Below are 13,609 nucleotides of genomic sequence, written 5' to 3' on the forward strand. Positions count from 1 at the left end.
TGTGATGGTGGTGGCGGCTCCTACTCAAAAGCCTGGCGGAAGAGCTCCATTTCACAAGACCTGCGGAACTGCGCAAGGTCCCACAGGGCCCGGATCTCCTCCGGGAGCTCATTCCACCAGGTAGGACCCGCCACCGAAAAGGCCCTGGCCCTGGTTATAGCATGTAATGTGTCCAGCGAACTTGATTACTTCTAGAGGGGCCATGGTTCAGTGACAGATCATTTGCTTTGCATCTGCATGGTCTCCAGTCTCTGGCATCTCCAGTTTAAAAGGATCAAGTAGTTGGTGATGTCAAAGATCCTGGACAGCCACAGTCAGAGTAAACAGTACTGACTTTAATATGCTCACTATAAGGCAGATTCATATTCCAGAACAAATTTTAAAAAGTACTTCTATATAAAGTGTACAGTTAATTTTGTGGACTTATTAGTGCAGAGTGCAGTGATGGAAGGTGGCTTTGAGAGCTTTAAAAGAAAACTAGAAAAGGTTATGAAAGATAGGTGCCTCAAGCAGTTATGAACAAGATTGTTAAAAGGAACCTGCATGTTTGGAGGAATTAGACCTCTGCATATGAGTTTCTGAGAGAGAACAGCAGGGGAAATTAGGCCTCTGTGCCCTGCTAGTTGGTCTTTTGAGGTATCTGGTTGGCCATTGTAGGAAACAGGATGCTTTGGTCTGATTTAGTAAATGCTATACTCATATAAGAAGTCTGCAGCTGACTTCTTCTGCTTCTCCCCTCTGCATGATTGTTTTTGATCAAATTAATGAAAATGCAAGTATATTCTTGTTCCTATATTAGGTTAGTATTTTAATAACTATTGGCTAAAGGAATGAATAAATCACCATTTCTGGACAGAGAAGGGCTGAGATGATTGTTGATGAGGGTCACTGCAGACTAATGGTGAATCAATTAGCCTTGGAACCTTGAGGCTTAGATTCAAATCCTGCCACTGAATTATGACCTAACAGATGCTTTATTTGTCATCGTGTAGTTTGGGACTAACAATGAACCTCTTCACCAAATTGTAGTGAGCACAATCTCAGTAAATATCCCAAATCACGTTGCAAATTGGAATGTTAAATTAGCAGTTATAGTCTTTTACTCTGGTTTCCACAGTGTGAAGTTATGCAAAATATTTTCCTTGTGTTTTAAATGGAGTGCCTGGTGGCAGGCAAGATAAAGTGGGAAGGAAATTTTAGTGACAAGTGTAATAAAAAATCTGCTTAAAGGAGTCAGTTTTTAAACATGTGACTGTATTAACCATTCTGGAGAAAAGTAGGCATGTTTACTAATTTTTCAAATAGCTGATTGGGGAAATGTTAATCTAGTTCATGTTGTGCATTGGTGCCTAATCTGTGTTTTTGTATGTGCTTCATTTATTGTGCTGTCTTAGATTTGACATATATGTTGTTTTCTTGTCTTTTATTTATGAGAGTCTTAAGTTTGAAAGTCTGGAAGAAGCATGAAAACTCTGAATTTAAGACTAAAACAGAAGAAAGCAATTACAATGAATGTTGTCAAGTCACAGCTTATTTATGGCAACCCTGTAGGTATTCAAGGCAAGAGACGGTCAGATGTGGTTTGCCATTGCCTGCCTTTGCGTAGTGACCCTGGACTTTCTTGGTGGTCTCCCATCTAAATATTGACCAGGGCCAACCTGGCTTAGCTTCCAAGATATGATGAGATCGGACTATAGCCTGAGCTATCGAGGTCAGAGGAGTTCTCAGAGGGACCTTTATCCACAGCAGTACAGTTCTAGCTCTGATTTTTTTTTGGCAGGTTGAATTATGTAAGTCTTTTGGGGATCCACTGAAGCCTAGAGCTTGGAGCAAACACTCCGCAAAACCTTCAGGCTTGAAAGAAACTCCCAAGAATCTCACAAAGACTTCAGGTCATACAGAAGCAAATCAGGTAAGAATAACATTGTATTTCCTTTTGTGTAACAAGTACCCCCTCACATTCTATTTTTTAAATTACTGTGTCCCTTCTTTTCTTGAGTTCTCAGACACAGAGTTAATAAGCACTAGTCTCACCTGTCATCTTACTGCAAGTTGGCATTTTTTTTCAGGGTAAAAAGAAGAAGAAGAAGAAGAAGGAGACAACAGGACAGTTAGAAGAGGCAAGTCTAGGCCTTTTTTAAGAAGGGTGGAAATTGTCCAAAAGGGGACAAGGGTGTCTGATTTGGAAGAGGGCAATGCTGAAGAGGTGTACTGATTAGTACCCTTTGTAATGGTGGAACTGGGGATTTAGGGTTATTGAAAATCTGCAGCCTTCTTATGGTTCCCTTCTCTCTTATGTGGGTTTTCTGAATTGCTCCAAGGGAGAGCATACAGCACTGCAGCCACAGGGCCCTCAATTTCCAAGATGGTGCCTTCAGCTTGCAGACGCTCCCAAACTTGGAAAGGGGCACAGTAGGCCTCCTTGGGACATGTTTTCCCACTATGCAAATGAGAAATTATAGTTTGTGCCTTGAAAAAACAATCCACGGGATGTGATTTGTTCATGGATAAGCAGCATGCCCAGGTCTTAATCTGCCTACATGTGGTTTCAAAACCTTTTTTGAATGCTAGCTCCATAGTGGAAGTCATGAGGACTTCTGGCCATGTGCGGAGTCACTGAATAATGGCAACTGGCCTCTAAATGTTGGCGAAAGATTCCAGGTGGAGGGCATCTTTCAGGATCTTTCTCAGCCTTCCACCTGAGATCTTGTGTTGATCAGGAATGTCAAGGATTAAACCTTGGCTTTTCTGTGTGCAGAACATATGCTCTTCGGGTGAACAGCCACTCAGATAAGTTTGCAACATGCCTTGATGGGTTTTTTCCCCCCTGACAGCTGGAAGGAGAAGAAGAATTTCAAGATTTTCTTGCAGTGCATCAGAAACGGTCCCAGGTGGCCACTTGGTCCAATGATACAAAAAAGGAGGAGCTCAAGAAAAGCAAAGTGAAGCCAACAGATGATTATTTGAACTTTGATTCTGATGAGTCTGAAAGCCTCAGTGAAGAGGAAGCTGAGTTTGGACTGGAGGAACAAGATACTGAAGCTACCCAAAGTAAGTGGCATAGTTTCTGATGTGGTAAGTACATTTATTGATGGAGAAGACAGGAAGATCAGTATCTCATTGGATGGACCAGGAAAGGGCGGCGGCGGGGGGGAGGGGAATGAATGCTTCTGTTTTTGTGGTCTCTGCCCCAGGGACCCTACAGTCAACATTAGGCAAGACTGAGATGGATGTGAAGGGACAACTTGGTGATGGTGCAGAAAATGTGTAGCTAAGGTGAACTGGAAAAACCTGTGTCAAAGACACGACATCTGTTTACTGATTACTGAAGTTTTAGAAACCAGACATATGTAGATGCCTTACATTGCATGAAACTTTGGTCCATTAAGTTCACTATTGTCTATGAAGAAGAAAAGCAGAGATTGGATTTATACCCCACCCTTCACTTGGAGTCTCAGAGCGGCTCACAAACTCCTTTCCCTTCCCCTCCCCACAACAGACATCCTGTGAGGTAGGTGGAGCTGAGAGAGCTCTTTCGAGAATTGCCCTTGAGAGAACAGCTCTGAAAGAACTTGTAACTGTCCCAAGATCACACCAGCAGCTGCATGTGGAGGAGTGGGGAATCAAACCTGGTTCTTCCAGATTAGAGTCCACACACTTAACCACTACACCAAACTATACTAATAGTTAGAGGCTCTCAGGTACAGGCATTAATTTACTGACTTCATTCACACCCCACCTTTCTCACTTACGGGATCCCAAAAAGCCTTACTTCATTCTTCTCGCCTCCATTTTATCCACACAGTAGTCCTGTGAGGTAAGTTAGTCCAAAAGCATGTGATTGGCCAAAGGTCAACCAGCAAGCTTTCACGGCAGAACAGGGATTTGAATGTGGGTCCCCCAGACCCTAATCTGACACTCTAACCCCTTCATCTCACTAGCTCATGTTTTCCCCAGCCCCTGCTACTTGAGAGCTTTAACAGGCAGTCCCACGGATTGAATCTTCTGCATGCAAAACAAGTACACAGCCATTAAACGATAACTACTCTGTGATCACATCCATGCTAGCATGGAATCTAATAACTGGTGCTGTTTCAATATTCTAGAGACCTCATTCTGCCCTGTGGTTGAAAAAGCAAGTTTTTGCTTTTTTTGTGGCTTCCAAAGTAGATTCAAAAGTGCATGGGAGAACTTGGTAAAATCAAAGAGAGAGGAATAACTATGCATATTTACCCAGGAGCAAGTTCTGTTTAATTATTGGGCCTCCCTCCCAGGTAACTATGCATATGATTGCAACCTAAGTAAGATTTTCATTGATGGGGTGGGTGGGAAGGACTACAGTACTCTGCAGAATTCTCCGCAGCCCTGACAGAAAAATAAAATGTCAGTAAGAAAATACCTGCAAATTTGTATGATCTGTATAATAAATGCTGCACTCTGGATCTGAATATATTTTAAGTGCTCAGAACATACCCCTTTTGGCAGCTCTGTATGTCATAACTGACTGGCCTTCATAAAAACATTACAGGTACACTTTTGGATCAGATTAGTGATCCATCTAGACCAGTATTCTGTTTCACACAGCAGTCATCTAGTTGTCCTGGAGGGCCAACAAACAGGCTTGTCCCCCGCAGCACTGGTTTCCAGAGGTTTACCACCTCTGGATGTGGAAGTGCCCTGTAGTCACTGTAGATAGTAGCTACTGATGGACCCCTCCTCCATGAATCTGGCACTTATTACATCCCAATCCCATTATGTGGGACCCTGAGCAATTTATACTTTTTACATCTGTATGCAGCTTCCCCTCTGCTTTTACTAATGTTATTGTGGAAGATCCCCCCCCCCTTTTTAGCTCCGTCACTGCCCTGTTGTATGGCTTTGGGTATGTTCTTTCCCCTCCCCCTTAGAGCTGAATCCTTGTTTGGTTTCATGTTAGCTTTTTGGTTATTTTCTAGCCCCAGTAGAAGGTTCCCACATAGCTGGAGAGTGTCTGTTCTTTCCCCAACATGCAGAAAAGAAGGACTCCAAAGCAAAGGCAGCAGCTTGCAAAGAGCTCTCAGACATGGATTACCTGAAGTCTAAAGTGGTAAAGGATGACCATGACATTGTGACTTCATCTGAAGAGGAGGGGGAGGCTGACGACATGGACAGTGAGGAGTCTGAAGAGGGAAGGAAGGAGGAGGAGCTGCTTAGTCACAAGAAAACTGCTGATTCTGGTCTTGCAGCAAAGGGTGAAAAGGTCAAAGGCCAGGAAGTAGAGAAGAAGAAATTAAAAGCCATAGCCCAGGTATGCCACAACCGAACCAAACCCACAGTCCTGCAGAGTGTGTGGGTTTGACTTGGTGAACTTTTCCATTCTGAAGGTGCACCCAAACACAACTGCACCAGGACCCAGCCCAGGTCATTCGGATTCCCTGTATGCACCTGTAATGTCCCCCACTTGAATCTCGCTTCTGACACACAACTCACTAGACGACCTTAGGCATGCCACTCTCTTGGCCTCAAGCTCTGCCCCCTCCCCATTTTATTGTAAAGGACACCTACTTCACAAGGCTGCTGTAAGGGTTTCCACAAACATTTTGAACACTTAAGACACTATATAAATACCAAGTGGTGTTATGAAATTGCTCTGTTGTGTTTTTCTCTTCCTCTCCCCCATTTTATCCTGCAGTAGCCCTGTGAGGTAGGACAGGCTGAGAGACTGACTTGCCCAAAGTCACCCAATAAATTTCACCGTAAGTGAGGATTTGAACCTGAGCCTGACACTCTGACCACTAATACCATGCTGTCTTTCCCTTTCTCCTTGCTTTTCCACCTAAAAGTACTGGAGGGTTTGTTTGTTTTTAGCAGAGATGAACACGACCATGAAATTCTGTCTTAGTAGTGAAAAGCTCTCTCCAGAATTAAAAGTCTGAACTTGATGGGAGTTGGGAATGTTTTTGAACTGGATTTGAAAGGGGAAGAAGAATGTGGGAGGGTTCTAGGAGCAGGGGGCAGTAGAGAACCTGGCAGATCTCCATAGGAAGCAGGTCCTTCACATCAAGGACCACTACTGAAAAGGCCCTGCACTGTGTCCCAGCCAGTGTATGGTCAGTTGGCAAAAGAGCACTAAGCAAGATTTCACCTGCTGGCCTTCCAGAGTATGTAGGAGAAGGCACTTGGACTGTTGTGATGACTCCTTGAGTCTTTGCTTGAAGGCCTCATTTTTTTTCCTTTCTCTCACATGTGGCTTTATGCCCAATCAGATTGTTGGTCCCGGTACTGTCTGCTAGCTGCGGCTCTCAGGCAAATGTCTTTTGCACCAGTCTTTCTGCCTGAGATGAATATAACTATTGAAAACTGAGTGTGGAACCTGCGTTTGTGCTCTGTTGCAATAAACCATCTGACGTCTTTCTATTGAGTCTGACCACTGATCCATCTGGTTCAGCACTAACCACCATAGCTACATGGAATCCCTTATGTTCGGAGGCAGCATGTTGCCAAAAACTGTTACTGCTGGCTTCATGGCTTGCTCGTGGGCTTCCTGGAAGCATCTGATTGGCTGCCCAGAAGGGGGATACTACATTAGGTGGACCTGTGGGCTGATCTAGGTACTTGGTCTAAAAACATTAGAAAAAATCCAGTGGACACTACTTGATGTGGAAAGTATTTCTCAGATTTTTTTGGTAACCAACTACGCACATTTCCACAGGACAAAGCCCCAGGGAGTGCGAATGCACCTACCACACCATACACAGTGAAGCTGCGTGGTGCCCCATTCAACGTCACGGAGGTAAGGGACTTTTCCAGTCACTGATCCAGGACTTAGATGACGTGTGCATATGCACTGGGTTCATACCCACTGGGAAATTCTGGAAAACTAAACCGCTTGATGTCTAAACGGTGAAAGCCATAGCTATTGAGTGGACATGTCTTGTGTGGGATGGTGCTACAAAAAGGATCCTATCCTTGGTCACCACTTCTGAAGACAGGCTTACTGGCCAGGGCCCCAGATGTCCGTCAGAATGCATGGGCAGGTTCATATCTTTACCACTTGAAGGACAACGATGTGTAAGCAGATGGGATGAAACTGAAGCTTCTCACAGAGTCTGTCATCTTTAAGATCATGTTGTGGTGTTTGTCTCCTCCGTAAAGTGTACCCACTGTGCAGGTGGGTAAATGGTCTGCCCTAAGGCCGGAGACATGCAGCAGGCAAGATGTCTTCGAACCCTTCTTTAATGTACAGAACAGCAAGGCAGGGAACAACCTAGACTTAACAAGGGCTGGACTCCTAACTACCAACAACCCAGTTCTAAGTAGAATATTCCAGATGACACACCCATTCATGTGAAGAGAAGAAGTTCCACTTAGGACTGTGTACTACAGTAACTAAAAAAGGCCTGTCAGGCCTCCCATCAAACAAGGCCTTCATTACTACATTTTTTTATATTGCCTTGGGAGCTGGTGTTTTCTCTGTGAAACCCCTGGTGCCTGGGCCCTGGAGCTGCATTATTTTCTGCCATGGTAGTTCCAAATGAAATGATTCCTGTAATAAAATCAGTACATCTAATGAAACTTTAGCCTATCTATCGCGTTTGTATTGCCCCCTTCCTCTGAGGAGCCCAGGGCTCTCACCTCACATCCATTTTATTCTCACAACAGCCTTGCGGGGTAGGTTAAGCCAAAAAAGAGCAACTGAGCCGGGGACACTCAGTGAACTTCATGGCGGAATGGAGATTTGAACCCGGGTCTCCTTTACCTTAATCTGACACTTTAACCCCTCCCCTATGCTAGCCTAAGCAGTCAGGATGGCCTCACCCCTCCCTCTTTCTTGCCAAGGTTTCATATTTTTTGTCAGAAGCGACTTGACAGCACTTAACACACACACAACACTCACACGTGGAACTCCTGCCTTCTGAAAGCACTAAAGGTAGGGCACATTGCAAAATAAAAGGCATTCCCAAGGCCAGTGGCTCAGCTGGGAGAATGAAAATTCACTGGGAAAAACTTGTGTGTAAGGAACTGGGCCAAGTTGGCTGTGTCACAGCTGGAATTTTAGCCTTTCCATCTGTAATACCAGAAGACTGTCTTGGGGTGGACCAGAAGACAGACTCCTTGATACCTTTCAGGTTAACCATCTTGATGTTCTGCTGTTCACAGCAAAATGTGAGGGAGTTTCTCCTGCCTCTTCGGCCAGTGGCAATCAGGATTGCAAGAAATGCCCACGGAAATAAGACAGGTAAATTGGACAATTGCATTGGGAGGGGTGTTTCAATGTATTCTGTCATTGCACGTCTACTTGCTCAGGAGTCTTGGCTAGTTAGCCAGGATTTTGGTGGAGATTTCTGTCTCTTCACCTTCTCCAAACCATCTGTAATTTTATAAACCTCTTGTTATGTGCTCCCCCCACCCTGTGTCATTTTCTTGATAAAACACTAAACAAAGAAATGGAATAGATGCTCAATATGGAAAGAACTTGTTCCCATTGTTAGCTTGTTCTTAAATGTATCTGATTTAATGTTCTGAGGCCTGACTGGATCTTAGTGTGGTGCCCCTGATTTTCTTTCAGGTTATGTCTTTGTTGACTTCAGTAGTGACGAAGAAGTACAGAAAGCCTTGAAACGAAATCACGAATACATGGGTATGTTTCTATCTTGAAAGGGGACAGCAGGAGAGTCTTTGGAACTCTGTAGTCTTTGAGACTCTCCATGCTTTACTGCTTTGGGGGCGGGATTATATATTTAAGATGTTCAGGTGCTCTCCTGAATATGTACATTGTGAGTGCAAGAAATGTCTGGGTGCAAATGTGTGCGCCATACAGCCGTGCCTCTTAAGAGTCTGGGACTGGCTGCAGCTTCTTGAGGAGTGTGTGTTTATTGCCACACCTGTTTGACACTTTCATTGCATTAGCCCTCTTCTTTCCTTTTAATATCTGTAAACAGAGAGTGCTGAACTCAGTGCTGAGAATGGCTATTTTTAATTGAAAATCTGGTTTATATTTTGTGTGGGTGTTTAAATAGAATGGGATTTGTGTGGTCCTGTTGGAGCAAACATACATTTTTAAAGATGCATGTTGTCAGTTATTATCTTGGTGTTTGAGGTTTTGGTTTTTTTGTGGGGGGTTTTGGTTTGGCCAAAAAGAAACATTCCATCCTGTCCTCCTGGGGAAAGTGAGGCCCCTCCTGTGATGAAGAATGGTAGGGATAGTACTTGGGGAACCAGAAGGACATATAAAGTTTAAACATCCATAACGTGAGGGGAAATTAACTGGCTTACATTCGTCTTCTAAGTGGGCCTCTAAAGGATGGGGGAGGGGTGCCCGGGAGACATCACACCCACTCATCCACAGCAGCTCAAGGTTTCTCCACTATTCATGGCAAATATTGAGTAGGTTTGAAAGGGCTTAGACTATGTGGTATAGTAGAGTGTTAAACTAGGACTGGGGAGACTTAGATTTTGGTGTTTGAGGTGTTGGTTTTTTGTGGGGGTTTTTGGTTTGGCCAAAGAGGAACATTCCATCCTGTCCTCCTGGGGAAGGTGAGGCCCCTCCTGTGATGAAGAATGGTAGGGATAGTACTTGGGGAACCAGAAGGACATATAAAGTTTAAACATCCATAACGTGAGGGGAAATTAACTGGCTTACATTCGTCTTCTAAGTGGGCCTCTAAAGGATGGGGGAGGGGTGCCCGGGAGACATCACACCCACTCATCCACAGCAGCTCAAGGTTTCTCCACTATTCATGGCAAATATTGAGTAGGTTTGAAAGGGCTTAGACTATGTGGTATAGTAGAGTGTTAAACTAGGACTGGGGAGACTTAGATTCAGATCCCTCCTTTACCATGAACCTCAGTGGATGGGATAACTTTAAGACAATTAATCTCCCGCTCTTCATAATCCTACCTCACAAGCTTGTTGCAGCCCCATGAAATAAATAACAGCAGCCTCTCGTGCTCTGTCTTCTTCCCCCTGTGCTGTCTTGGACAGGTGGACGGTACATCGAGGTGTTTCCTGAACAGAGTGGCACAAAGATGAAAGTGTCCTCGAAGGGCCAGGGCCAGGTTTGGCAAAGGACGAAGAAGGACAATGAGGAAGAAGAAGATCTGTCGGAATCGGGAAGGCTGTTTGTGAGAAACCTTCCCTCCACTAGCCCCGAGGAGGACTTGGAAGGAACATTTTCCAAACATGGTATATCATTGACGTAGCTTTACTCTGTTCTTTTCCTTCCATGAAAACAGTAATCATTTCTGCAGTGAAATCTGTATGGATCCTGGGCACTAAGAAGAACATTAGCCCTCATAGAAACCCCCGGTGGGCCTCTGCGACAAGCACAGGCAACATGGTGGTGGGCTTCTGGTTTAGAGAAATCCTCTGAAGGTGTCTGTCTTTCAAACTCCAGTTTGCTCTTGGACACTCACTAGCAGTCTCTGATACAAGATACTAAATGAGCCTGAATGTATGAGTGAAAGCCAGATTTGGTTGCTCAGATTGGCAGCCAGGTACAATATAATCCTATGACTTCTGTGATGTCAATTTGACACATTTTGTCAGCAGATTCATGGATATGGTGATCAGTTAGCCTCAATAAATCAATGAAATCTCCATGATCAGTGGCAGTATACCTGCTAATACAAGATGCTAGGGAGAAACGGTGGGGGCTGGGACTGCCATTGTGGGCTGTTCGGGGGCTCCTGGGTTGCCACTATCCTGCAGGGTTGCTTTTGTTCATTTTCTCAGCCATAACCTTAGAACTTTCTTCTAGGTTGCCCTGTGTGTTTGCATTCTGAACATGCAGGCTTTTCCTATAAGATAAACATGTTTCTCCGCAGGGCCTCTCTCTGAGATCCAGTTCCCCATTGACAGTCTGACCAAGAAGCCGAAAGGATTTGCCTTTGTCACCTTCATGTTCCCGGAGCATGCTGTTAAGGCCTTCGCAGAAGTGGATGGACAGGTTTTCCAGGTACAGCTGATCGTCTTAAGATGTGAAAATTCATACTGTCAATGGGGTGAGAGCAGTGTTTTGTGTGCTCCTGCTTAAAAAAAAACCCTGCAACCCAACTAAATTATACAGAGCAATTTACACATCCCCCCCCCCAATCACTGGAAAACTTAATACCCCCTATCCCACTTTTGAAACTTCTGTAAGCATCACTTACAGAGTTTTAGTAGTATCTTTCCCCATCAAAACGACTAGAAACTTGTTTTTCTTTCCTTTTTTTTTTTAGAAAAAGGAAAGGGGGCTTGGAAGGTAAAGTAAGTCTGGAAGTTGGACCTAAATTTGATGGATTAGTTGAGGGGCCAATGTTTATTGCTATTTTCATCTTGCTTTTCAGACAAAATTTGATCTACTAAAGCAGCTCCAGTCAGCTAAAATTCAATACACTGTTATGGCACCAGCTGTTATACATAAATCAAAGGGATCCGGGCCCTGTCCTCAGGCTTATAAGCTAGAAGGCAAAAACACAAAATGGGAGGAGAGTGGGACGGAAGGAGAAGGAAGGGAGATAACGTTTGACAAATCTGAGAAGAATGTGTCAAAAGGCATTTTCATCCAGTTGGAACCAGGATGACCTTTTCTTGCTTGGGTGAAAACCGTGCCGCTTCTCGATGCCTCCTGCTCTTGTGGATGGCAGCTGAGGTCAGATTGCCCTTCCCTTTGCCTTCGCACTCTTACACAGGGGTCGTTTTGTAGAAAAAGAGCTAGGGGAACTCATTAGCATAACTCATTAGCATATGCCACACCCCCTGACATCACCGGAAGTGTGTCATAAGGCCACACACCCCGTCCCCAACGGTCCCGGCCGCCACCGCCGGCCTTGCAGCTCCACTGCCGAGCCCCATGAGGGCCCCCGCTAAGGGCAGAAAAGGGCAACTCGAATGATAAAAGGGTTGGAACACTTTCCCTATGAGGAAAGGTTAAAGCGCTTAGGGCTCTTTAGCTTGGAGAAAAGACGACTGAGGGGTGACATGATCGAGGTTTATAAGATTATGCATGGGAAAGAGCAGGTAAAGAAAGAGGTACTTTTCTCCCTTTCTCACAATACAAGAACTCGTGGGCACTCCATGAAACTGCAGAGCGGTCGGGTTAGAACGGATAAAAGGAAGTACTTCTTCACCCAAAGAGTGATTAACACATGGAATTCACTGCCACAGGAGGTGGCGGCGGCTACAAGCATGGATGGCTTCAAGAGGGAATTAGATAAGCATATGGAGCAGAGGTCCATCAGTGGCTATTAGCCACAAGGTATAGCTAGGGGCTCTGGGGCAAGTGATGCTCTGTCTTCTTGGTGCTTGGGGGGGGGGTCAACAGTGGGAGGGCTTCTAATGTCCTGGCCCCACTGCTGGACCTCCTGATGGCACTGGTATTTCTGGCCACTGTGTGACACAGAGTGTTGGACTGGATGGGCCTTTGGCCTGATCCAACATTGGCGTCTCTTATGTTCTTATCTCCTATTAAGGGAGATAACGTTTGACATATCTGAGAAGAATGTGTCGGCAGGCATTTTCATCCAGTTGGAACCAGGATGACCTTTTCTTGCTTGGATGAAAACCGTGCCGCTTCTCGATGCCTCCTGCTCTTGTGGATGGCAGCTGAGGTCAGATTGCCCTTCCCTTTGCCTTCGCACTCTTACAGGCATTCTCAAGTAGCGTCCTTTGCATTGCTTTCAGTTTTCTGTGGTGAATTCAGGGTTCTCCTTGCCTCGTAGGGCCGAATGTTGCATGTCTTGCCCTCCACTATTAAGAAGGATGAAGGGGAGAGTGCTGATGCAGTAGGATCCTCTTCCTACAAGAAGCAAAAGGAGTCCAAGGACAAAGCCAACAGTTCCAGGTTTGTATGAGAAGAAAGGCCGGTTTCCAATTTGCCCTATTTGGGCAAATTAATTGAGAGGGCGGTGGTGATACAGTTGCAGGGCTTCCCTTTCCAGTCCGGCTTTCACTCGGGACACGAGACGGAGACAGCACTGGTCGCCCTTACGGACGACCTCCGGAGGCATCTGGATCGGGGCGGTTTGGCAGCACTGTTGTTGTTAGACCTGTCAGCAGCAGTCGGCCTTTTACCACCTCCAGCTGATTCGGCAGTTGGTTCCCTTCCTCGACTGCGATGACATGGCTACAGTGATCCACAGTGGACACCTTGAGCTTGGACTACTGTAACACTCTCTACATCTGCCCTTGTCACAAATCCGGAAGCTGCAGCTAGTGCAGAATGCCACGGCCAGGCTTTTGATGGGTCTCCCTAGATGGGAACACATCCGGCCTGCACTGAATGCACTCTACTGGCTGCCAATAGCATATCGAGTTTGCTTCAAGGTGCTGGTACTTACCTTTAAAGCCCTTTATGGCCAGGGTCCGACATACCTGAGGGATCGCCTTTTCCCACACATACCCCAGAGAGCACTACGATCTGGGGCACAACACCGGCTACTGATTCCAGGCCCCAAAGAGGCCAGGCTCACTGCTACCAGGGCTAGGGCCTTTTCGGTGGTGGCTCCTACCTGGTGGAATGAGCTCCTGGAAGAGATCAGGGCCCTGCAGGACCTTGTACAGTTCCGCAGGGCCTGCAAGACGGAGCTCTTCCGCCAGGCTTTTAGTTAGGAGCCACCCACCACTACCACCAACTATTATTGTTAG

General features: G+C 45.5%; 1 protein-coding gene across 1 annotated transcript in view; it reads left to right on the forward strand.

Annotated features, from left to right (window-relative positions):
* RBM19 (RNA binding motif protein 19) overlaps positions 1 to 13,609 on the forward strand; it is a 122,184-nt gene that overhangs the window by 2,635 nt on the left and 105,940 nt on the right. The window contains exons 3-12 of the mRNA XM_015405929.1: positions 1,781 to 1,892; positions 2,053 to 2,120; positions 2,835 to 3,051; positions 5,013 to 5,287; positions 6,692 to 6,772; positions 8,140 to 8,218; positions 8,549 to 8,620; positions 9,965 to 10,165; positions 10,807 to 10,937; positions 12,685 to 12,806. Of these exons, the coding sequence (XP_015261415.1) occupies positions 1,781 to 1,892; positions 2,053 to 2,120; positions 2,835 to 3,051; positions 5,013 to 5,287; positions 6,692 to 6,772; positions 8,140 to 8,218; positions 8,549 to 8,620; positions 9,965 to 10,165; positions 10,807 to 10,937; positions 12,685 to 12,806 (1,358 nt within the window). The remainder of the gene's footprint in view (positions 1 to 1,780; positions 1,893 to 2,052; positions 2,121 to 2,834; positions 3,052 to 5,012; positions 5,288 to 6,691; positions 6,773 to 8,139; positions 8,219 to 8,548; positions 8,621 to 9,964; positions 10,166 to 10,806; positions 10,938 to 12,684; positions 12,807 to 13,609) is intronic.

Source organism: Gekko japonicus, unplaced genomic scaffold (genome assembly GCF_001447785.1).
Source record: "Gekko japonicus isolate JY-2015 unplaced genomic scaffold, Gekko_japonicus_V1.1 scaffold297, whole genome shotgun sequence".
In the NCBI taxonomy this organism is placed as follows: domain Eukaryota; kingdom Metazoa; phylum Chordata; class Lepidosauria; order Squamata; family Gekkonidae; genus Gekko; species Gekko japonicus.